Here is a 24,039-nt window from a genome sequence, read left to right as displayed (position 1 = left end):
TTTACATCATGATTCAATAACTATTAAACAATTATGTCTACTAAATACAGTGAACAAAATGGTATAACTGTTTACACCATTCCCTTGTACACAAGGCTTCTGTCACAACAGCAACAAATGGAATTAATGCATACCACAATATCGATGAAGTAAGACCTTCTTTTTAAATAAACTATTCTGTTTATAAATAAACTCTGATTTTTTTTTAGTACACATTTACAGACCTGATCAATAAAAAGAAACAAGACATATAGTTTCCTTTTAAAAACAAAATGTTGACAAATGGACCACTACAAGAGAACGCGAATAGGAAAGGGGCTGAGAAGCAAGCAAGGGGTAAGAGAGAGTTAAAAGTACAGCCATACTACAACCTATGTCTGTTAGCAAACACCGACACCGACATGAGGGCAGGGCTATCTGGGGGGCTCATTTTACTTGAATTCCAGCAAGTTGCAATCGATCTTGTAGTACACATAGGGGTAATATTCCTGTTGACTCAGGTTTAAGCCTGGAATATCCATAGGAGCCTATTGAAAAATCAGATGATTATTCAACTAAGTACTTAAAGAAATTAAACAAGAAAAAAAGTATTACCATTCATAGGCATACCTTGGAGATATTGCAGGTTCTGTTCCAGACCACCACAGTAAAGCGAGTGGTTTCCCAGTGCATATAAAAGTTATGTTTACACTATACTACAGTCTATTAAGTGTGCAACAGCATTATGTCTTGAAAAACAATGTACATACACCTTAATTCAAAAATACTTTATTGCTAAAAAATGCAAATCATCACCTGACAATGCAGGGTTGCCACAAACCTTCAATTTGTAAATTGAAAAGTGCATTATCTGCAAAGTTCAATAAAGTGAAGCACAGCAAAACAAGGTATGCCTGTACCTTCTTAATGAACATCTACTCTGGGCTAAGTTTATACATTTTTTGCTAATTTAATCTGAGTTTGGCATTGCTAACTCCATTTTTCAAATGAGAAAACAATCTCTGAAAGGCTGACTTGGACCTCCCTGGTGGTCCAGTGGTAAAGAATCCACCTTACAATGCAGAGGATGTGGGTTCGATCCTTGGTCAGGGAACTAAGATCCCACATGCCACGGAGCAACTAAGCCCGTGTGTCACAACTACTGAGCTCAAGGGCCCTGGAGCCTTCGCGCCACAACTAGAGAAGAAAAAATGCGTGCGCCGCAACAAAAGATCCTGTATGCCTCAAGGAAGATCCCGCGTGCCACAACTAAGACCTGACGCGGCCAAAAATAAATTTAAAAAAATAAATAAATAATAAATAAATCTTTAAAAATAAATAAATAAATAAAGGCTGACCTGCCCTAGGAAACAGAGTGAGTAGTAAAGCCAGATTGAAGCACTCTCTGCCCTCAAAGCCTGTGTGTGTTTAACCATCACCCCACCATCCTTTCTTATGCATACTGTATAAAATTACTTCTTATTCTCAGGCTTGGTGTACTGAGTTTAGGAGACACATGGCTTACAAAACGCTGGATAAAAATAAACCAAGTGTGATTTTTACAGATACCACTTATTACATATGCATGTTATAAGAATTTACTGGTAGGAAATTATGTATCAAACAGTTAGACTTCACATATTATCAACTCTACAAAATGCAGAGTCATTTCCTGCATTTTCTTCCATCAAAAAACCCTGATTTTTTTCATGGGTTCTAACTAATGCACATGTGAAATACTGCCACCCGAAACTAAAGAGAAAAAAAACCAGCAAGATATTTGAAATAAAAAAAAGCCTATTACAATTTTAAACAACAGCAACAACGAAAAGCACACATACTGTTTGTATCTTTCTGTTTAAAAAGAACACATAAACACATACCATTTTAGAGAAATGATAGTTCCCTTTAAAATGCTCATCTACTGACCACTACTTCTACCAAATAAAGTTACAATAACTACTTATTTTCTTGCTCTCTGCAATTTATAACTTTTGTAAACAACTAGTATCACTGGTTGTGTATTTCTGCAGCTATAAACATCAGATCTACAGCAAGATAACTGGCTTTTAGAAATACCAAGAAGCAACTAGTAAAATGGGGTAAACAAGGTAAATTATTTGCTAAGCTATCAGGTAAATTAATTACTAACAAATTGAGAATCTTAAAGCAACTTTCAAAAGGTTAAATAACCTCTTATCTTCTTCCAATAATTTTTTCTGAAATTCATCCAGTTCCTCTTCTACCAGGTTGTCTAATAAATACTTACATCAATAATAGCTGCTGCACTGCTATCTAGATGTTTATACAATTCATATAATACTTCTCTTAGTTTCTTCATTGTTTTCTTATTGGGCTGAAGGAGCATTGCTTGGAAGTTCACTGGCAAGCCATACCTTATAAATAAGCAGAAATACAGGATGTAACACAAGCAAACATATGCAGAGATTTTCTTTTTAAAGCAAATACTCTCATATTCTTCTTTAATCACAGTTAATGGGGAAAGGGTACCTCACTTTAATGACCATGTTTACAAGTTCAACTAATATACACAGAAACTCAAACCTTCTCTGGTCCTCAATGACCATTAGAAATCTTTCTTTAGGATGAGAGCCAACTGTCTACTAGGAATTACTTTTAATTACTCTTCAATTTTTAAGGTAATCTATGAATACCCTCAGCAGACAGGGGTAATATGTAAACTTAGTACAGTGTCTCTAGGTATCTGCAGGGAATTGGCTCCAGGACCCCTGTGGATACCAAAATCCACGGATGCTCAAGTCCCTTAAATAAAATGGTGTAGTGTTGCATATAACCTACACATATCCTCCAGTATACTTTAAAATCATCTCTAGATTACTTATAATACAATGTAAATGCTATGTAATTAGTTGTAAGTAAAATGCAAATGCTACGTAAATCGTTGCTAGTGCTCAGTAAATTCAAGTTTTGCCTTTTGGAACTTTCTGGAGTTTCTTTTTCGAATATTTTCAATCTGCAGTTGGTTGAATCCATGGATTCGTAACCCAAGAACATGGAGGGCTTTCATGATAATAAACAACATGAGATTACTACCCACATCTACTATGAAAATTCAAAGAAATTTACAAATAGTGAGCACGACTGCAGATAAGCATTTTGAAATATTTCTAATATGAGCAACATGTACAGAGGATCACAAGATGATTGAGATTTTAAGTACCTCAAAATAAAAAAAATTTTAGGTTAACTGAAATGAGGACTTCAAATAAGGCAGCGTTAGATATACTGCATACCAAACTGCATATAAAAATATTTGAATGATCTTCTTTTAAACAAACACTGGCTAATATTTCATAATCTACATTTAACTTAAGTACATAATAAGAAAAGAATCAGAGAGCACAGCAGCGTGATCTCTTCCTTCAAACCCGGTATTAAGGGACAAGACCAACATGCACGTAATAAGCAGTATGACACTGACAATCTCTCCCTCACGACTGGCCCTTTGGTTTCTCCAAATCAATTTCCTATTAGTAGACTGTGTGTTTTAATAAAGAGGTCCAATGTAAAGGGATCTATAAATTCTTTAGTTCCAAGTTTCTCAATTAACTTCCTTTACCTCAAAACAGACTCAACAAAAACCCTCAACGCTTTTACATGAATCCACGCAATAAACGCCTCACTGAAATTCACTTTCAGCCACCGTACAAGTGGTCCCTAGAGAAAGAAAGAAAAAAAAAAATCACCAAAAATTTGGTCCTGAAAATGACAGTTAGAAATTAGATAAATCAAATATTTTTAAAGGAGCAACTATCCAGTAAGAATCTTTAGGAGCATTAAATCACATTATAATTCACTTTAAAAATGTTTCATTATTCTCATTATCTTGGATACTTTACCTTAAATTAGATGAAAAGATTAAGCCACTACTCTGTAACCTCAGTAGATACAAAAATCCATTGAATCTATTCACTACACAGAAAAAGGTATATATATATATTTTTTTTCTTTTCTTTTTTTTGGCCGCACCACGTGGCTTGTGGGATCTTAGTTCCCTGACCAGGGATCGAACCCACGCCCCTTGCAGTGGAAGTGCAGAGTCCTAGCCACTGGAGCACCAGGGAAATCCCAAAAAGGCCTATGTTTTAATGAAAGTTATTTAAAGTGACACAGAATATAGAAGTGTCCTTCTACAGGTTTGAAAACCAAAATATAAAAATCTAAATTTACTATCCAATACTCTTAAACATTTTATACATTTAAAATAGAATTCAATTACACACAACTTCTCAGGAATAACAAAAAATAGCTATGTAGTAAGTCATTTAATACCCCTAGGTGTTAGTTTTCTCATCTGTAAAATCAGGGGGTTGATCTAGATCCCTAAAACCTGTTCATCATGTTCTAAAATTTTAATGGTTCTATTAGGTAGTATATATTCTTTCTGAATTTAGTTATTCAGTACTTCTAAATAAAAACACTTCTTTAAAGAAACAAATGACAAATAACTTATTACCACCTCTCCATACTTAAAAGACACACATGATCAGTTCAGCTAATAGTTATTTAGATAACATTACTAGGCTCATTTGGATGTAACAATCCATTTACGCAAAAAGGATAATACAACAAAGTCAAAGTCTTTGGTTAAAGTATCTGTTCTTTAAAAGGGATCTGGAACTCCCCAACAAGTTGGTTTTATTTGACGTTACTTGGTTAGGGTTAGTTTTCTCCCAACTGAGATGCAATGGTTTATAAAGTACTTGGAAATAATTTTAAATGGAATATACTTTTATTTCCTCTTGCATTACAAGAGAAATACATTTTCACTCATGTTTCCCCTTCCATACAAGCTTCAGTCTTCACAATAATCCTGCACTTGAGATGGCAAGAAAGTCAACACCATCTTTCACTCACAATTCCATCCCTGTTCTCCACTGTGCCTAGAACATACTAACTCACCAATGGTTTAAATACAAATTCCTCCAATAAAAGACTGCATGCAGCATTAAAAAAATCTGCCTCAAAAAATGAAATTTCTTACTGAAGAGAGAGAACTACTACTTAACTAAAATAACCCCTCACTATATGGGTATTAATCAAAACTCTGCATTTAAAATTAATTTCTGATATGGACTTAAGGGGGGTTAATTTTAAGATAATATATTTTAAGATAAGGATTCACAGATCTCAGCTTGCTTAGAGAAAACTTATTTTGATTATTTAGTAGAAAAACAGCTAGAATCAAAAGGAAAATCAGAAAAGTTTTGTTTTCCTTTAAAGAAAAGCAGTACCACTTTTTCTTCTGCTTAACACTGATAATACTAAGTATTAAAAACACATACAAATTGCTTTTTCTTGTCGGTAGAAAGCCTGTTCATTTCTTCTTTGTCTGCTTTCATCTCCTCTTCATTATACTGGAAGTCACGAACGATGAATCTAAATTGGGGGGCGGAAAAAACCAAAATTGTCCACACCATGTTTAGGTGATCTAACAAATTAAAAAATAAAAAATAATAATCTTACTTGTTTTCCCTGGCTTTGTGTCTGAAGTCATCAACTGCCTTCCTAAACAAGGTGACATTACACAGGTAACTGTCTTGGTCCTCTGAGAGAACACTAGAGAAAGAAAGACCAAGTCCATTTAAAGCTTTATACTTATTGCTCACATTCATATTGAGGGCAGAATTCAGAAACAGGGGGAGGAAGAGGAGGAACAGACAGTGGGGTACGGCAGCCTTTCCCAAACCACTTCAGTGCTTTTCATCTGTACTGCCTCCACACTGAAGACACTCAGTGTTTATGATGTTTTTATTTACGGTGCCTTAACAGCCCCCTAGTGCATTTCTTCCTAACCAACAAAATTAAACATTAAATCAAGTAAAGCATCCAAACTCAAGAATCACGCTTTTCAATCTGTATCAGCACTAGGCCAGCCAAGGAAAAATTGTCCAGCACCTGGCTGGTTTCCAGAATCTCCTTACTTCCTTGCTAAACACCCTCTTCTCTTCTGGTGACTGAATTCTCTCTTCCTCTCTCCAGTCCAGCCCTGACCCATGAGTCCCGGCCCACCCCTTTTAACTTGTGCCCTCTCAAAACTATTATCCTGCGTTCTTGTTCCCAGTGCCCATGAGATCTAAAGCAAGGCAGCTACAAAGTGGACAGAACTCGATAAAAAACCTTTAATGATCCTCAGGTTTGCCAGAATTGACAGTCATGTGAACAGTCATGTGACAGTAATGTGAACTCTTTCTGAACAGTTTTTCCAACAGAAAGAAGCAGAACAGCAGCTCAGCCTCTCAGCTTCTTTGGCCCTTTAACTCTGACTTGGCATTTATACACACCTCTGCACTTAACCACCCAATGGTGGCAATATTTCACATGGTCCAACCTTTCAAGATTTATGTAGAATATTTTGCAAATAGCTAGGTTTTGTGTGTTTTTTAGGTGAAATTATTTCTTTCAGGTTTAAAGATGGTTTTTTTCAATCTATTCTTCTTCCTCAAAAGTCCACTTTCATCTTCACTGCTTCCAAGAGTAACCACTCAGGTATTGTGCCAAAAAGCAACAAGTGACAGTATTACTACTTATAATTCATTTTAAAATAAAGCACTTAGAACAATGACCAGCACATAGTAATCACTCAAAAATGTCAGTTACTATGATAAGTGAAGAATCCAACATCAAGTCATAGAGATCTTTCCTAAACAGAAGTACAAAATTCCAGACTAACCCACTACAACCTGTCTGCCCCACATGAACTAAGCATCCTCTTCAGGTGCTGGCTGAGCTACTGCATTGTTCTCAATGACTAAATTTAAATAACTTTTCAAGTCAATGATTCCAAAAGTCTTTAGACTGATAAATAGTTGAACAGATGTTTTCACTGAGTGAGGAAGGGCTGGGGACTCTCAAGGGGCCGGTGAGCACTCAGGGGTCATTCAGAAGACAGGTATTGCCTATACTGAACTGTTGGCATCTGAAATTTTTTTTCCTTTTAACTACTAAAGTGATTTTGCAAAAGATGTAAGTCTGAAGTAATATTTCTAAAGTCCTTCTTTCCAAATAAACCTGGGCCTACACACCACTCCCCTGGACTAGGCTCACACACCACAGGGTGGGAGGACATTCTGTGTGCACTGGGTCCTTGCTCTCCTCCTCTCCCTGCCCCCAAATGTAAAGACAACCTCTGTGACTTTTACAGTCTCCAGAGCACAAAGGTCTAAGAAGGTGTCATCTGTCAGGATAAACAGCTTCGGAGGAAAACCAGCATTAAGACACAACCTCAATCTTCAGTTTACCATCTGAAGGGCCAGTGTGAATGGGAAGTATTCCCCCCAAATGGGAAAAAAATTCACAATGAGCACAGGTTTGTGGTTTCATTCTCAAAAAATCAACATCTGTGAAACTACAATAATCATATTACCTTCTACTTTATTATCTTATCAAGCCTTAAAAGAACCTCATAATGTGTACAGGGAAGGTGCGATGCTCATTTTACAAAGAAAATGAGGCCCAGAGAAGTTAAAAGACTTACCGCAGGTCACATAGCAAGTTGGTAGCAGAACCAGCAATAGAACTCAGATCCCTGCGTCCAGGACTCTTTCCATTATACTAAGCTACCTCCCATATGACACAATGAAACTGGAAAAGAAAATATTTCATGGGCCTGGCCTTACTAACACCACTTCTTTACTACCTCCTAGACCTTTCTTTCACCATGCTGAGGGTATATATATATACACGCTGCGGGATATATATGTATACACAAAACAATTCTTTGGGGGTGCATATACACTGTACTTAATATTTTCTTGAAGAATATCTTGTGTAGAATGGCAGAATGCAGGAAAAAATGACATGCTATGTAGTGTCAAGAGTGCAGGACTTGGAGTTAAAAGACCTGAGTTTTAGCCCTAACTTTGCCACTGCACACTAATACAGCCATATACGCTTTAGGCAACGACTTAACTCTTCTGCATTTTTATTTCTTCATCTATGAGAAAAAGTATAACTGCCAAAACTACTTCAAGGAATTTCTGTACATATCAAATTAGACAGTGAATATTAATCCATAAGTTTAAAATTGCTTAATAAAAGTTTTTTTTTTTTAAAAGGAAAGGACAGATTCAGTAGAATCTATGCTTACTGGAAAGTGATGGTAAATATTTGCAGATCAAAAGAGTACCCTAGTAGCCATTTTGGTACACTTCCTTTGCAAGATAAATGAGGAAATATAGACACATAGTAGGTATACAATAAATATTGAAGGAAGAATTTTGAGAGGGTAGCACAGCAGAAAAAGTACCACACCAGAGATCTGGGTTCTAGTTACAGCTCTGTCACTAATGAGATGTGTGACTCTGGGCAAACCACGTCACCTCTGTGGCCTCAAACTTCTACATCTATAAACATGAGTGGGTTGATCAGACTGTACAAAGACCCTTCCAGGTCTACTGTAGCTAGAGTTAATATAACTCACTTATTTTTAAAGTGAAAATGATGGCTCCAAAACTGTAAAATTTACCACAAAGGAAAGATAAAGATATTTCCTATTCCAACATCCAAACTACCAAAGGAATTCTACGAAAGAACAGGCTTTACAAAGACTACTACTTACTTGCTAGACCTTGGAACTACCATTTCAGCTAATGTTTCATACTGCTTAATCCAGTCATTGTGGTTTAACCTGCAGAAAAGATACAATTAAGTTACTGGAAGAGAAAAACAAGTCCTACCTTCCTGCCAAGCCCAGAAAGAGAAAAAATTATGAGACAAATAGGAAATCCAACTATAATAGGTATACCTCAAATCTATTTAACAACAACAACAAAAACTCATGTTTTCTACAGAGAATGAATTTCAAATACACTGAGTGGTAAAGCAGGAAATACAGCTCACCATCTCTTATATCCAGTAACTATTGCAAAAGAGGCACATTCTAGAACTAAGTTTGGAAAGGAAGCAAAGCAAAATACAGATTCTAAATTACTTTCAAACTTCAGGGTTGATATACATTATTATCTCACTAAAAAAAGAAAAAAAGGAAAGAAAGAGAGAGAGAGAGAAGCCATGCTGAAATCACTAACATTTCTATTCAGTGGCCATTATGAAGAGCTGGGTAAAACCACATTTACCAAAAGCACAGAGTACCAGGAAGTGCTGAGTAAACAAAGTGACAGTAAACCAAGCTGCCACAGATCACCGTGCAACAACCTTTCTAGAGACCACTGGCTTTTGTGGGTGTGGCGAGAGATGATTATATATGCAGAAATAAAGAATTGTAGTATCTATAGCCAGGATAGTGAATAATCCATTATACAAGGTATCCTAGGTCCTATCCGAGGTTTCAAGTACAGTGCACAGAAAACTATGAAAACTTCTGGTCTTAAACACAAATTTTAAATAAAGGTTACATGAGACAAATCTTTTATCTGGGCAAAGGTTATTTTCCTGCATAGTATAAAAACACAAAGACATAGAAATTTTTTAGAAATAGTGTTCTAGTATTCTGCAGTAAGGGGGAAAAAGCAGAAGTCAGGTAATACTGTAGACACTGAAATTCAATGGAGGTCCTTTCCCACCCCTTTCCAGGAGGCATCATTTTCTAATATTCCCAGTTTCCTAACCAGACAAAAATGGAGAGCACAGCAAAGAAAGATTTCATGAATAATGCTCTGAAGAGTCCCCAAATCTCCATCCCAGTTTGGATCCCCTGAAGATTCCCTGATAGTGAGATTTTAGTGTTAAGTCAGAAGTGAAGCCATTAACAGTGTCTCTTTCCCTCTCTCCCTCTCCCTTTCTCCCTCTCCCTCTCCCTCCCTCTCTCCCTCTCTCTCTCTCTCACACCCACACCCACACCCACACACACACACAGTTCTCATCTTCCAAAGGTTTCATTTTACCAAGATTACCAAATATTAATTAAAACAGAAGGCCTAATCTAAAGGAGATTTCAAAGGACAGTCTAACCCAGCAAACTACGCCCATAACCTGTACACCTGTTTTTGTAAATAAAGTTCTGCTGACACACAGCCACGTCCATTCATGTACACACTGTGTGTGACCGCTTTCAGCTACAACCACAAAGTTGAAGTGGCAGAACTGAGTAGTTGTATCAGAGACCATATGCCTTGCAAAGGGTAAAATACTTACTATCTGGCCCTTTGCAGAAAAAATATGCCAAGCTTTTATCTAATCCATCCTTTGCTTCTTAGAGGGCTTAATTCATCCTAAACAATCATCAAATATTTTTCAGAAAAACAAATAGCTCCCTGTTTTGAAAAATCTAAGAACAATATTTCTTTTAAGTCCAATAATTTAGCATTATTTAATTTTTTAATGGGCCAGCTCTACTAAGCAAATTTTGATCTGGAATATCAATTTATAATTGACAGCTCTATTACCGGGTTATGAACTCAATTCTACTGCATGTGCCATATGAGTACATGTTGGTTGACAGAACAAATGACAAGGTGATACTCCCTTTACACTTGGGCTTATGGAAAACTTCAAATTACAATATCAGACGCTAATGTTTTTCTGGTATTTTAACAGGTAAAAACCTTCTGTAATAAAAAGACATACTTGGGAACCACGACCAGTAATGTGACGAGATACTCTGAGTCAAGAACAAAGTCATCCTTCTTCACAATTTCTGCTAGACTTCTAGTTAGCAAACTTCCTCTGAGGAATAAGAAAAAAATTATTAGGCTGATAATTATGTGCTTCCAGAACACAAGTAAAGAAACAGGAGGCTAATTATAGTCACATATACTATATATACATCTCAAGAGAGGGATTAGCCTGAGTTAACATTTTATTTTATAAGAAGTCAAAATTTAGCTGAATATTTCCCACACCCAAACCCGAAGAAATGTAAACATTTTATCAGAATTTGCCTCTAGCGTCTCTCTTTGTGTTTGCTTTAATTATTATAACTCAGCTCTTCTCTTGATTACATATATAGTATATTAACTGAGAAAGTATTATTCATTAGGTATCAATTAAAGTCTACCTCATCATAATTATGAAATCATATCATCTAAGCACAACCTTTGATTTTCCTCCCTCTCCCTGGGTATCAATTTTGGTTAGTTAACCCAATAATCAACTCTTTTAACACAGTCTTCATTTGGTCTCCTAGTACATTTCACAGTGAAAATGACTTGCCCTGTTTGCACCACTGACAGTATCCAACCAACTTTCTCTCTGGGATATGAATGCATAACTGGAAGGGTTAAGTGCTTAAAGCTACACCTGTAGTAGTCATATTACAGTGATATTAACCAAAACAAGAATGGTCTATTTTAAGAAAACCTAATATGTAAAAAATCAAAACTTGGAAAACAGAAAAATTAAAGAATGAGTATTACATTACAAAAGGATTCTTCTATAGAATTCTTTTAAGCAGCAGATCATTGCTATGTAATTAAACTATCATTTGATTTAAAACAATTAACTTTAGATAATTTTCAGTGAAAAACCAGATGGATAAAGGGATAAACCAGGACCCAACTCACAGGTATTATGTATGAAACGAGTATAATAAATCAGCCTCACATCTGTTTTGACTAGCCTGAATTAGTGAGCTTTTCTCCATGAAGTGAAAAAAACACCATACTGATTATAGAAACAGCACAAAGTGGAACTTACTAACCCCTGACAATAGTTCATTCAGTGTATGATAGAGTGCGTCCCCAATTCTTTTTTTTTTGGCTGTGCCGTGAGGCACGCGGAATCTTAGTTCCCCGACCAGGATTGAACCTGCACCCCCTGCAGTGGAAGCACAGATTCTTAACTACTGGACCTCCAGGGAAGTCCCTCCCAATTTTTAATTATTTACATATACTTGACATGCTTACGCATTCTTTCGTTCCAAATTCTGAAGATTCCCTTTCAGGTTGTTATATGCGGATGCTCGAGATTTCAGGTCATTGTCAATCTGAGTCACTCCCTTTAAAGAGAAAAAGGGAAAATTTTCCTAAACCTGTCTCTACTAATACAATCAAAGTAGCTGTGCTTAAACTTTAAAAAACAAAACACCACTAGTTCCTGATGTAAAAATACTCTATTATTTTAAAAGCATGGCTTTAAAGGTCATTAAAAAACAAACCTACTTCATTTTTAATAACTATGGTAATTTTCATATAATCTTTTCTATTAAAGATAATGTTTTAGTCTACATGTATTTTAATTATTGTTACTATATTACTTCTTAAACCATGTAAATGGAATCCAGGCCACTGGTTACAGAGATAACTAATTAAAAGGCTTTAAAATACAAGTTTCAAGGATTAATTTCCAAAGGAACTAAATCACATAGAGTTTTGCTATTCACAACACCACTACTCTTCCACAAAATATTTTTGCAATAAAATTAAAATTATGTTTGAATTTATTTATAAATGTTACACAAGTTGATTTTTCAAAAAGATGATTAAAACTACTAACAACTTAGGGAGAAAACACAAAGCAGTAGATTTAACATTTGAGGAACTAATTTCAACTCAGCTCTACCATCACCAGCTGTGTGGCACTGGGGTAAACTACTTGACCTCTCTGAGCCTCTTTCCTCAACTATAATAGTATCAGGAAGAAGATGACTAAATCCTTGATAAGGATCAAAAGAAAACAAGGCTCACAGTAAGAGCACCACTTTATATTATCTGACTACTCATTTTCATTAAATTATATGATGACTTGAGTTAAAATCCTTGATATGCTATTCATTTACATTTAACCATAGAGCACAACGTACAAATAAAGCCAGTGGGAGCCAAGGAAGTCTGTCCAGATGATTTAAACCATACTTTTCATCCTAGCCAGGTCACAGAAATGTTGTCAGACAATTAATAGGTCCTTGTCTACTGCCTCATTATAGTTTCAGGAAAGACTTTTACATTTTTCTCTCAAGCTCAAGGACTTTGAAACATAAAAGGAGCTCTTAATTCAGTGAATTCATGGTGGGCTTTAACACCTGTGGGCTCCCTGAAACTGTACATAAAATCATGTGGTACAAGAATACGGGCAATTTTTCTGGGTAGAGAATCAAAACTGAACATCAGAAGGGAAGGTGTCAGAGAACCCATAAAGTTTAATCTGAATCAGTACTGTAAATAAACATACTTAAGTGACCATTATCATACATCTGAATGATTTATAAATCTCTAATCTATTCCAACTTCCTGTTCTATGTGATCTCAATTATGCTTCAAATTTATATAAATAACTATAAAATTTTAAAGTTACTTTTCTTATTCAAACATTGTTGATGCAACATTTAACTTAAGTACCTAAATAAACTACACAATTTGGAAAATGTACACATGAAAGTGTTATCCTTTTTTGACACCTTTTTTTTTTTAGTAAAATTGTAGTAAGTCACATATAATTAAGCTGCCCTGTCAAAACCTAAATTAGTATTTAACAGCTAAATACGTATAAAATAAATAAAGCCACTATAAATCAATGTATCCTACCTGTATCATTTTTTATCTTACCTTGGCAATTATTTCAGAAATATTTTTCAGGGACTGCTTGATTGGATATTTAGCCATGTCCCATTGAAACCTTGTTATATAAGTAACCAAGTCAACTGAAATAAGGGAAGAAATTAATTACTGAGGAGAAACAATAGAATTTTTTATAGTTTGCTACACAGTAATAGGTTTTAGTGCTGAAATTGGCATTAAGAAAATCAGTAAAGATATCATCGTTTGTGAAGAGTCCTGGTTAAGTAAATGTGGAACTGTATTAAGTAACATGGATTAATCAAAATTTTTACCTTGTAATCTGACTGGATCTCTTCTCCTTACTGAAAATTTAATATATATTAAAATGTTCCTTTCTAATCTGATGACTTAATAAATGGAATATGTACATACCCATGATATGCCTCATATGTAGAAGAAAGAGACACAAAAAGATTACGAATCTACTTCAGGAGATTCCCTGGTGGCACAGTGGTTAAGAATCCGCCTGCCAGTGCAGGGGACACGGGTTCGAGCCCTGGTCCAGGAAGATCCCACGTGCTGCGGAGCCTGTGCTCTAGAGCCCACATGCCACAACTACTGAGCCCGCGCGCCTAGAGCCCGTGCTCTGCAACCAGAGAATCCACAGCAATGAGAAGCCCGTGCACCGCAGTGAAGAGTAGCCCCCGCCTGCCGCAACTAGAGAAAGCCTGCGCACAGCAACAAAGACCCAACACAGCCAAAAATAAACAGAATAAAATAACTAAAAAAATAATATATTAAAAAAAAAACCTACTTCAAACTGTCTCAATAAGTAGAATTTGACAAAAGTATGTTCTTTCTTTGCAACTTACCCAAACAAACTGAAAATGAACTTGTCTGTTAAAACCTTGTGATGACTGTTTCTAGTAGTCTATATTTCAGTAATCTTCAAAACATGGACCTTTTCACTTTCAAATGACAAGAATAAGAAATGCAGGGCTTCCCTGGTGGCGCAGTGGTTGAGAGTCTGCCTGCCGATGCAGGGGACACGGGTTCGTGCCCCAGTCCAGGAAGATCCCACATGCCGCGGAGCGGCTAGGCCCATGAGCCATGGCCGCAGAGCCTGCACGTCCGGAGCCTGTGCTCCGCAATGGGAGAGGCCACAACAGTGAGAGGCCCGCGTACCGCAAAAAAAAAAAAAAAAAAATACAGTGACTGTTGAGAGTTTAGCCAAATCTCCATACTGCTGCCTCAGCATCCATTTCTGTGTGGCCAAGTGGCCTACAGGGGCCTAGAAGTTATACTAGATAACAGTCTGCAATCACAAGTAGATGTAAGCTCCTGATACGATTTTCCTGACATGACCCTATGATAAGTGCTCTCCGCTGCTGCCCAGGGCCTCCCCTGCTAGTGTACCCTTTAGATAAGACCCCCCTCGCAGTTAACCGAAACCCTCCTTTTTGGTTTGAATCGACCAACCTGGACTTGGCTTGGGAACCCCAAAGCACTCCACCCACGGACCCTAATAAAGGCATGTGCCCCAGGTCCCTCCGCTCTCCCTCTGCCAGCACCGCCTTGACCTCCCTGCCTTGCCCCCCTCCTCCAGGACCTGTGAGTAATAAACTTCTCTATTCTCTTTCCCTTGTGGTCTTTTGCTGAACCGTGGCTCACCAACCCATGACACCCCAGGGCTTTACTTAACAAACGTTAATTTAACAAAGTCACATCAGTGACCTTTATTTATCACAGTAGGCAATGTAGGACAGAAAGAAAGGAAAGGGTTGTTTCTTATTATAATGACATATCACTAAAGATCAGCCTAATTAAAAATGAAGCAAGTGCTAAAATGATATTTCAGGAGAAAACAACAAATGCAAGTACAAATGACAACAGTGTGGTTGAAACCATCTTTATAAAGCCATTATTACATAGAGCAAACTCTACATAAATACTAGTTTCTAGCTATGGAGAGGTCAGTGGTAGACTATTCTATGGATACTAAAGAAATGTCATATTCAAATCTGAAGGGAGGAGGCATTACTCTGCAAGAAAATTAATAATTTTTATTGTAAGGCTTTAGCAGTTGGACGCTATTAAATACAAAAAGCTAGAGAAAACAAGTATTCAAGTGGAACAATGCTGAGAGAGACCTAACTTGGAAACACAGTTGTTAATGGGAGTTGACAAATAGATTCTAGAAAGAACTAAGGTAAATCTTTATAATATTGCTTTTGGAAGGATCCGTATCATAAACTATATTATATATTATGTAGGATTGTCTTATGAGAGGCTGTGTTTCAGAGGGAAGAATGTAACTGGCAATATCACCAAATTCAGTAGTAATCATTCTATTTTATGGCTTTCTATTGCACTTAACATCCTTACCTATAAACCTTTTTTAAGTCATTCACTTTATAGAAATTAATTGCAAATCATGAAACATTAGCTTACCTCCATTGGCCAACAGATTCTCCTGAACTTTATCTTTACTATCCTCCAATACGTCAGCCATATACTGAGCCACTTTCTTAACCACCCTTGGGAGGAAAAAAAAAAAAATCAACAATCACTTTCAGGAAAACAACCTAAATTCCATGCTATACAATGAACACATTACATAAAGACACGAATTTGACTCTATTTGTTCCAATTACACTATCTGTATAATACAGAACAAAAGGGTCCTAACTTCTAAAATAATGTTTTAAGGACAAAAAGCACCAAGATCTTATTATATACGTCAAACTCAACTGAGTAACTGTAGTTTTAAGGAGACCACATGCAATATGTTTACCAAGTCCGGAAAGAAAGTAGTGGAAAGCTAGCGAGAATAAGCTGAAAAACTGGGCAACAGATCTCACTGCACTGCAAAAACAAAGGGGGAAGCAGGAGCTTTCATTCACCAGTTATGTGCTTCCCCTTAGGACAAAAGGGATCCCAAAGGCAATAGAATACAAGCAATGGTAACAATGAAGAATGCGGTCCTACACTATTTATTCATTAACCATTTATTGAGCAACTACTATTTGAGAGAAACAATGCTAAAGGGGAAACCATGGTGTCAAAACTACTGAGGCACCTGCATATCACCTTGTCGATCCCTTCACTTTATAAATAAAGACATCCCCAGGTATAAAGAGAGTAAGTGACTTAGCCCCAAAACTCACAAAACCAGTTCCCAGCAGAGCTGTGACTAAAAACGTGGTGTCTTGACTCTGGAGTCTGGTATTCTTTCCCCCATTCCTTGTCTGCCTCTGGGCCGTGGGTGGGATACAAAAGTATACCAGACAAAAATCTAGCTTCCCATTGCTTAAAATCAAAATGCAGAGATACCAAAAAAGACGGATGATTAAATACAAAGCCATCTGTGGTGAGCGCCAGCTGAGATGACCAGGCTACAGACAGAAATGCATAAAGGAAAAAGACTTCACTTCCAGCTACTGTAATCAAAAAAGCATAACGGATCAGAAGCAGGGCAATGAAGGACAGGAATGGTTTTGAAAGGCTGATTAGGTGGGAAGAATGTATATTCTTGCCACAGGGCATCATATGAGTCAAGATCCAGAGAGATAAGAAAAGCAACGAATGATGAGGGGTCCAGACTGCCGGGAGTGTCGTGCTCAGGAGAAAGGAGGTTGTGCTAGGACGGCCGGCTGGGGCCAGACTGCAGGTAGGTTGCCTCTGATGTCAGCCTTTAGGGAGAGGTGTAATAGTCAAAACAGGACTTTGGACAATTTCTCCAATGACTTTGTGCTCAACAGCAGGGAGTGTAAACTGGAAGACAAATTAAGAAACTCCTGCAACATGAACCAATAAGGGACAGAAAAAAGCAACAGAGGCCAAAATGTGAATGACAATCCTATGCGGAATGACCTCAAACCTAAGAAAGTGGAACAAATTCAGAAAAAAATGATGTAAGCCGTAAGTCTTCAACATGTTTAACTTGGGATTTGTCCATACACTTGGCTGTGTCTCCAAAATTCACCCATTCCTTCAAAGAAGACAAACCATTACTCCTATATAAGTTGACGAGCATCTTGTAAACAGAACCATATGCTAAGAACATTCAAAAATGTGCATGTTCACAACATTGTAAATCAACTATACTTCCATTTTTTTTTAAAATGTGCATGTTTACCACAGAAATGGTTCAGAGTGTAGAACTGCCTGGTGTCAAATTTACCAACTTAACATCGCATAACTCAGACCTTGACAATCTCCCTATGCATCTCTACAGGAGTATCCATGACACATGGTCACCTTAAAAAAAAAAACTGCTCTAATGATTAGATTACTGAAAAAGTATAAACTATAATTTACTCCACCACAATGTTCAGAGTTTAAAAACTGGAACACTCAGTCATTAAGCTAGCATCTGTCAATTCTACCTAGGTCTAACAACCATATGATTTTTAAATTCCTCATATCTTTCAGGGAGACTGATAAAGCCAAGATTGAGTAACAGTGCAGAAAAGAATAGCTGACAAACTGCATAGGCAACTTGCAATGCTTCTGACCAAATGAACTGCATTTGCCCTAAATACCTACTTCCCTAAAAAATGTGCACAAACCTTAAAGTATACTCAGGACATCCCACTGATGATTTAAGGAAAGATCTAGAGAGCTACTGAGGTGATTATTAAGGATCCAAGTAAGTGTTAATAATTATATTCTCAGGAACCTCCCTTCTCACTGTCCTCTTCGTTGTCATGACCTAACATTGCAATGAGGCTGGTGGTACTGCAGAAAGGACAATCACCTCAGCGGGGGCAACCACGAAAAGTTTACTTAATTAAAAACCTATAATCAAGAAACCAAGAGACAAAAAACTGACTGTAAGAACTGAGACTATCATCAAAAATTATCTTCACATTTGCTCTACTGAATGCATGGAATTATTAACCCTAAAAGCAGTTTGTTACTTTTGCTTTCATCCTCTCTTTTCCATTTTTATTGCCTAGTGTCTGCCCTTAGCTGATGTTTTCAATATCTCTTGCATAGTCTACTGTAAAAGTGGCCCCCAACTGGCCTTTTGCCTCATGAGTACATCTTTAGGTCTATTTATTTACTTACCACATGTTGTTATGTCAAAAGATCTCTCTGCAACACCTCAGCCTCTACTACCAGAGTACTGCATTATGGTGGTTCTATCAATTCAGAAAAGCATAACAGCATAAACAAGAAAAACCTTCTACACAGATTTTGAGAATAAGTTCCCCTCTATTCAGGTCTATTCCCTTAAAGCTTTAATCAGATGTACATTTCTAAGATTCTCCAAAATTCTGGTTTTTTACAAATTATACCTATTTACCTAAGCCCTAAGTATTTAGAAAGCTCTGTATGTCAAGAGTCAAAGGGATTGTAGACTGAGTCTGTCAATTAATCAAAATTCAGAAAGTTATTAAGGATCCCATACCCATCATCTTCAGCTAAAATACACAGTAACTGAATTTCAAGTGACTAAACCTGTAGCCTAGAAAAATCTTTTAATGTAACTGAATTTTGAAGACAAAAGCATCACCAAATAAATCTTCAAATAAATGGCATAACAGCCCATGTTCATGAATCAAAGACTTAATATGTCAGGATGGCAATACTGCCCAAATTATCTACAGATTCTACACAATCCCCATCAAAATTCCAGCTGACTTTTAGCAGATGTTTGACATGGTGTTCCTAAAATTCAAATGGAAATGAAAGGAACCAAAGAGCCAAAATAATCTTGAAAAAGACAAAGTTAAATTGGAGAGCTCACATTTCCTAATTTCAAAACTTACTACAAAGCTGCAGTAAAGAGGGCAATGTGGTACTGGCATAAGGACAGGAATATGGAATACAAATGAGAGTCCAGAAATAAACCCTTACATTTACGTTCCATGGATTTTTGCAAGGGTGTCAGGACAGTTCAATGGAGAGAGAATAGTCTTTTCAACAAATGGACAACTGGATATCCACATGCAAAAGAATGAAGATGGACTTCTCCCTCACACCATATACAAAATTCACTCAAAATGGATCAAAGACCTAAATGTAAAAACTAAAACTATAAAACTCTTAGAGAAAATACAGACATAAAACTGTGTGACCTTGGATTAGGCAATGTCTTCTTCCATACAACCTCAAAAACACAAGCAACAACAAAAAAGAGATAAATTGGACATTAAAATTAAATGTTTTGTGCTTCAAAGGACACTATCTAGAAAGTGAAGACGACCAACAGAATGGGAGAAAATATTTGCAAGTCATATCTGATAAGACAGTTGTATCTAGAATATATAAAGAACTCTTACAAGTCAATAATCAAATGACCAATAAGCCAATTAAAAAACAGGCAAAGGATGCAAACAGACATTTCTCCAAAGAAGAAACACAAATGGCTAACAAACACATGAAAAGACGCTTAACACATTATTAGCTATCAGGGAAATGCAAATCAAAAACACAATGAAATTCTCTTTAATATCCACTAGGATGGCTATAATCAAAAAGATGGAGCTTCCCTGGTGGCGCAGTGGTTGAGAGTCCGCCTGCCGAGGCAGGGGATGCGGGTTCGTGCCCCGATCCGGGAGGATCCCACATGCCGCGGAGCGGCTGGGCCCGTGAGCCACGGCCGCTGAGCCTGCGCATCCAGAGCCTGTGCTCCACAACGGGAGAGGCCACAACAGTGAGAGGCCTGCGTACCGCAAACAAAAACAAAAACAAAACAAAACAAAACAAAAAAACCCAAAAAGATGGATAGTAACAAGTATTGTCAACAATGTGGAGAAATTAGAACCTTCGTACACTGCTGGTGAGACTGTAAAATGGTACAACCACTTTGGAAAACAGTCTGGCAGTTCTTCAAAATGTTAAAAGTACAGTTACATTGACTTAGCAATTCCACTCCTAGGTACATACCCAAGAGAAATGAAAACACATGAGCTCACAAATACTTGTACACAAATATTCATAGGTAGCATTATTCATATGAGCCAAAAAATGGAAACAACCTTAATATCCATCAACTGATGGATTAACAAAATGCAGTATATCCACACAATGTAAAAATGCAGTATATCCACACAATGTAATATTATTTGGTAATAAAAAGAAATTAAATGTTGATACATGCTACAACACGGATGAACCTTGAAAACATTATACTAAGGAAAAGAAGCCAGTCACAAGAGACCACATATTGTATGATTCCTTTTATATGAAATGTCCACAAAAAGCAAATGTATAGTGTCAGAGAGTAGGTTAGTGGGCAGTGGGGGTGAGGGAGTAACTACTAATGGAAACAGAATGTTTATGATAGTGGCAGGGTACTATGTACTACATGTACTATATACATTTCTGCTAGGCAGAAGTACTAAAATTGATTGCAGTGATGGCTGCACAACTCTGTGAATATATGAAAAATCACTGAATTGTACACTTGAAGTAGGCGAACTGCCTAGCATGTAAATTATATCTCAAAAAAAATATTAAAAGGAGTCACCATTTTCACACATCAAACAGGTGTATTTTATTGTACGTTAATTGTATCTTCATAAAGTTGATTTACAAAGAAAAAAAAAGTCATTGTTTTCTAAAACCATTCCAATAAGCAGAATACACATGTGATAATAAACCCAATGCCCAGGTAGCCTAATAGCGACTCTCATTTTGCTCTAGCCTATGCATATAAATACATTACCCTTCTACGAATGCATCCAGTTTAGCCAGTTCATCCGACAAACCAACCAAGACGTCCAGTGTGCCAACCTAGAAGGGAAAAACAACATTTCATTACTGAGATTTCATCCTGTTTTTTTTTTAAACAAGGTAATACAACATCTTGATTTGAAGGGCCTACAAATCTTAAGTTCTCCATATTTTATTTCATAATATGCAAGTGTGGTTAAAAAATGTTTGCTAGACACTGCAAAGCTATTTATATGTACAAGATAATCCTCTAATTCATGGGCACAACCATCACTTAGATGTGAAGATTCCACAATAGCAGGCCTGTGCCTCTGCTGGTCCTGCCCAGTGGCAGTGGATCATTTGAAGTCATGGTTTACAAGAGCAGCTCTTGAGCAGGGGTCCAGAGCTGTGCATCAGAGTGTCTGTAACTGAAACTGTGGTGTTTTTTTTAAAGGAAACTTTATGATTATTATTATTTTTGGCCATGCCACGTGGCACACAGGATTTTAGTTCCCTGACCAGGGACTGAACCCGTGCCCCTGCAGTGAAAGCACACAGTCCTAACCACTGGACCACCAGGGAATTCCCTGTAATTGAATTTGTACTCAAAACTGTGTATGTGTAAATGAGCATGTTTTGGAAGAAATGTAAACAGTCTATATCAGTGTATCAAAGGAATCCGTAAGTCCCAAAATACTAAGAACCAGTGGCTTTAAGTATTTCTTAAATGAGTGTTGTATGTAACTGCCTCATTTGGTTAACCAGAAAAATATAATTAAGTATCATGATCTTTTCCATTCTTTACAAAAGTTCAGTCAACCGATTACTGGCAGCCTGCTTCACTTAGAGGCTGCTAGATTACTGATGTTTAATAAATGTTAAGTAGATAAACTAGATTAAATAACTAGGATAGATTTGCCAAGTATAATTAAAGAGGTGCAATGGTAAAACATTTACAACATCAGTGAGTATTACATGAATTTAATAACAGAAAAATGGATTCACTGTGATATTTAAGAATACATAGTCCCAAGATTTTTCACTTCTAAAAATCATATTTAAGTAATACATGGAGTATTTTCATAAGATTTCTCATTAAAATTTAAATTATAATTTAGAAAAGCACAAAAGTTTAGGAAAAATGTTATTTTGTTTTGGTAGTTTCCTTCAAGAGATCTCAATTTCCTTATTATCTAAAATTTAAAGATGAGAAAGAACAAGATAAGTTTTAAATTATGCCAATCCCTAGAGATGAGAGAGTTTTCTTTTGAAGGAACCTGGATATCTCATTTCTACCAAAAGGTAAGCAGAGACAACTGTCCTCTCCTTCATGATGAACCATTTTGCACAGCACAGTTTTACCTTTAAGTCAGGAATGTTGAACTTTGAAGTAACTGCAAGATTGTTGTTCTTCGTAGTTGCCGCATGCAATTTCTCCCATGTTTGCTGACATGTTTTCTCCCCAGGAGCTGATATAAGCCAGAACTCAGTCATGTTGGTTACCAGATATTTCTTCCAAAATCAAGAGAGACTCTGAAATGTAGAACAAAACAAACCAAAAGTACATTTAATATCACTTGTTTCTAAATTATTTCAGAGTGATAAGCATAGCCTGTTGCAAAACTATCAATAATTCAACACTGGCATACAATCCTAAGCAAAGTCAAATCTACTTACCTAGATGTAAATCCATATAAATGGTAAATGGTGATTTATTTATAATACTAGGAAAAAGAGATGATAAAGACCTAATACATGAAGTACATAATTTTTTTAAATTACAAAACATCCTAAAATGGGAATTAGTCAAGAAGTGAGACTACCCAAAATATCAGCCACCAATAGTTTCATTCCACAAAAGAAGGTGGGAGAGTCACAAATTTATACATTTATCTTAAATTTTTTAAACATAAAACCAAAATAGGAAGTAAAAAAACACGCATAACTCTTACCTTTGAAAAAGAATTGAATCAATGCATTTGAACAGTAGCCACCAAATAAATTTGCCACACCTGGCTTAGCAAATCCTACAAGGTCAGCCAAATTGGTGGTTAATTTTCATCCATATTCAAGCTAAGGGAATCTCCTCAATCCCTAGTGTATACTTAGTGGCCATCAAACGCTTACAAATTTGCAAAAAAAAAAAAACTTGCCAATCAACCCTGTAAAACAGTCTCCTATTTAAAATATGACTTGGGGCGGGGAGGGATGCATAACACAACACTATTGGATCTGAATTAAGAGGCTGTGGATCTCCCTTTCCAGAGTTCCATTAAGACACAACCAACCCTCTTCCACAATCTTTCTCCCTCTCCCCTTTTCCCTCTCTCCCTGACTCACACACACACACGCACGCGCGCATAAACACACATGCACACACATACACGCACGCGCACGTGCAGAGAAAAAGAAAGTCCAAAACCAAATCTACTCAGAATCTAAGTAGGTAAAGCACACAAACACAGAAGAACTCATAATATAATAGTGTCATTATTTCTACTTTAATATGCTTTCATTAGAACCACCATAAACTTTCTACTACCACTCCTTGTTTAACCTTTCCTGAAATTTGGAGTCTTAGGTAGAAAATAACGATCTTACAAAGTTGTCCTGATAATCAATCAAATAATGAATGTGAAAGAACTTTGCAAATTTAAATTTCCTTTAAAATGTAAAGTATTATAGTTAATCGCAATGGACTTTCATAATTTCAAAAGGCAACTGAAATTAAAGTAATCCTAACGGGCCTCCCTGGTGGCGCAGTGGTTAAGAATCCGCCTGCCAATGCAGGACACACGGGTGCGAGCCCTGGTCCGGGAAGATCTCACATGCCATGGAGCAACTAAGCCTGTGGGCCACAACTACTGAGCCTGCACTCTAGAGCCCGCAAGCCACAGCTACTGAGCCCACGTGCCACAACTACTGAAGCCCGTGCTCCTAGAGCCCATGCTCCGCA

The 24,039-nt window shown here is 36.8% G+C and overlaps 1 protein-coding gene across 1 annotated transcript; it reads right to left on the bottom strand.

Moving 5' to 3' along the window:
• Positions 1-431: 431 nt before the first annotated feature.
• On the bottom strand, positions 432-22,577 carry ATP6V1C1 (ATPase H+ transporting V1 subunit C1; the record flags this gene model as incomplete). Its single annotated transcript, XM_079722728.1, has 12 exons — positions 432-527; positions 2,249-2,375; positions 3,581-3,678; positions 5,307-5,400; positions 5,488-5,580; positions 8,582-8,650; positions 10,549-10,647; positions 11,826-11,917; positions 13,464-13,558; positions 15,867-15,952; positions 21,094-21,161; positions 22,446-22,577. The coding sequence occupies 12 exons, from the start codon at positions 22,575-22,577 to the stop codon at positions 432-434; spliced, it is 1,149 nt and encodes a 382-aa protein (XP_079578854.1).
• Positions 22,578-24,039: the final 1,462 nt, after the last annotated feature.

The sequence above is a fragment of the Hyperoodon ampullatus genome (genome assembly GCF_949752795.1).
Source record: "Hyperoodon ampullatus genome assembly, chromosome: 17".
Classification (NCBI taxonomy): domain Eukaryota; kingdom Metazoa; phylum Chordata; class Mammalia; order Artiodactyla; family Ziphiidae; genus Hyperoodon; species Hyperoodon ampullatus.
Note: the sequence above shows the minus strand (reverse complement) of the source record. Positions and strands in the feature narration are given on the sequence as shown.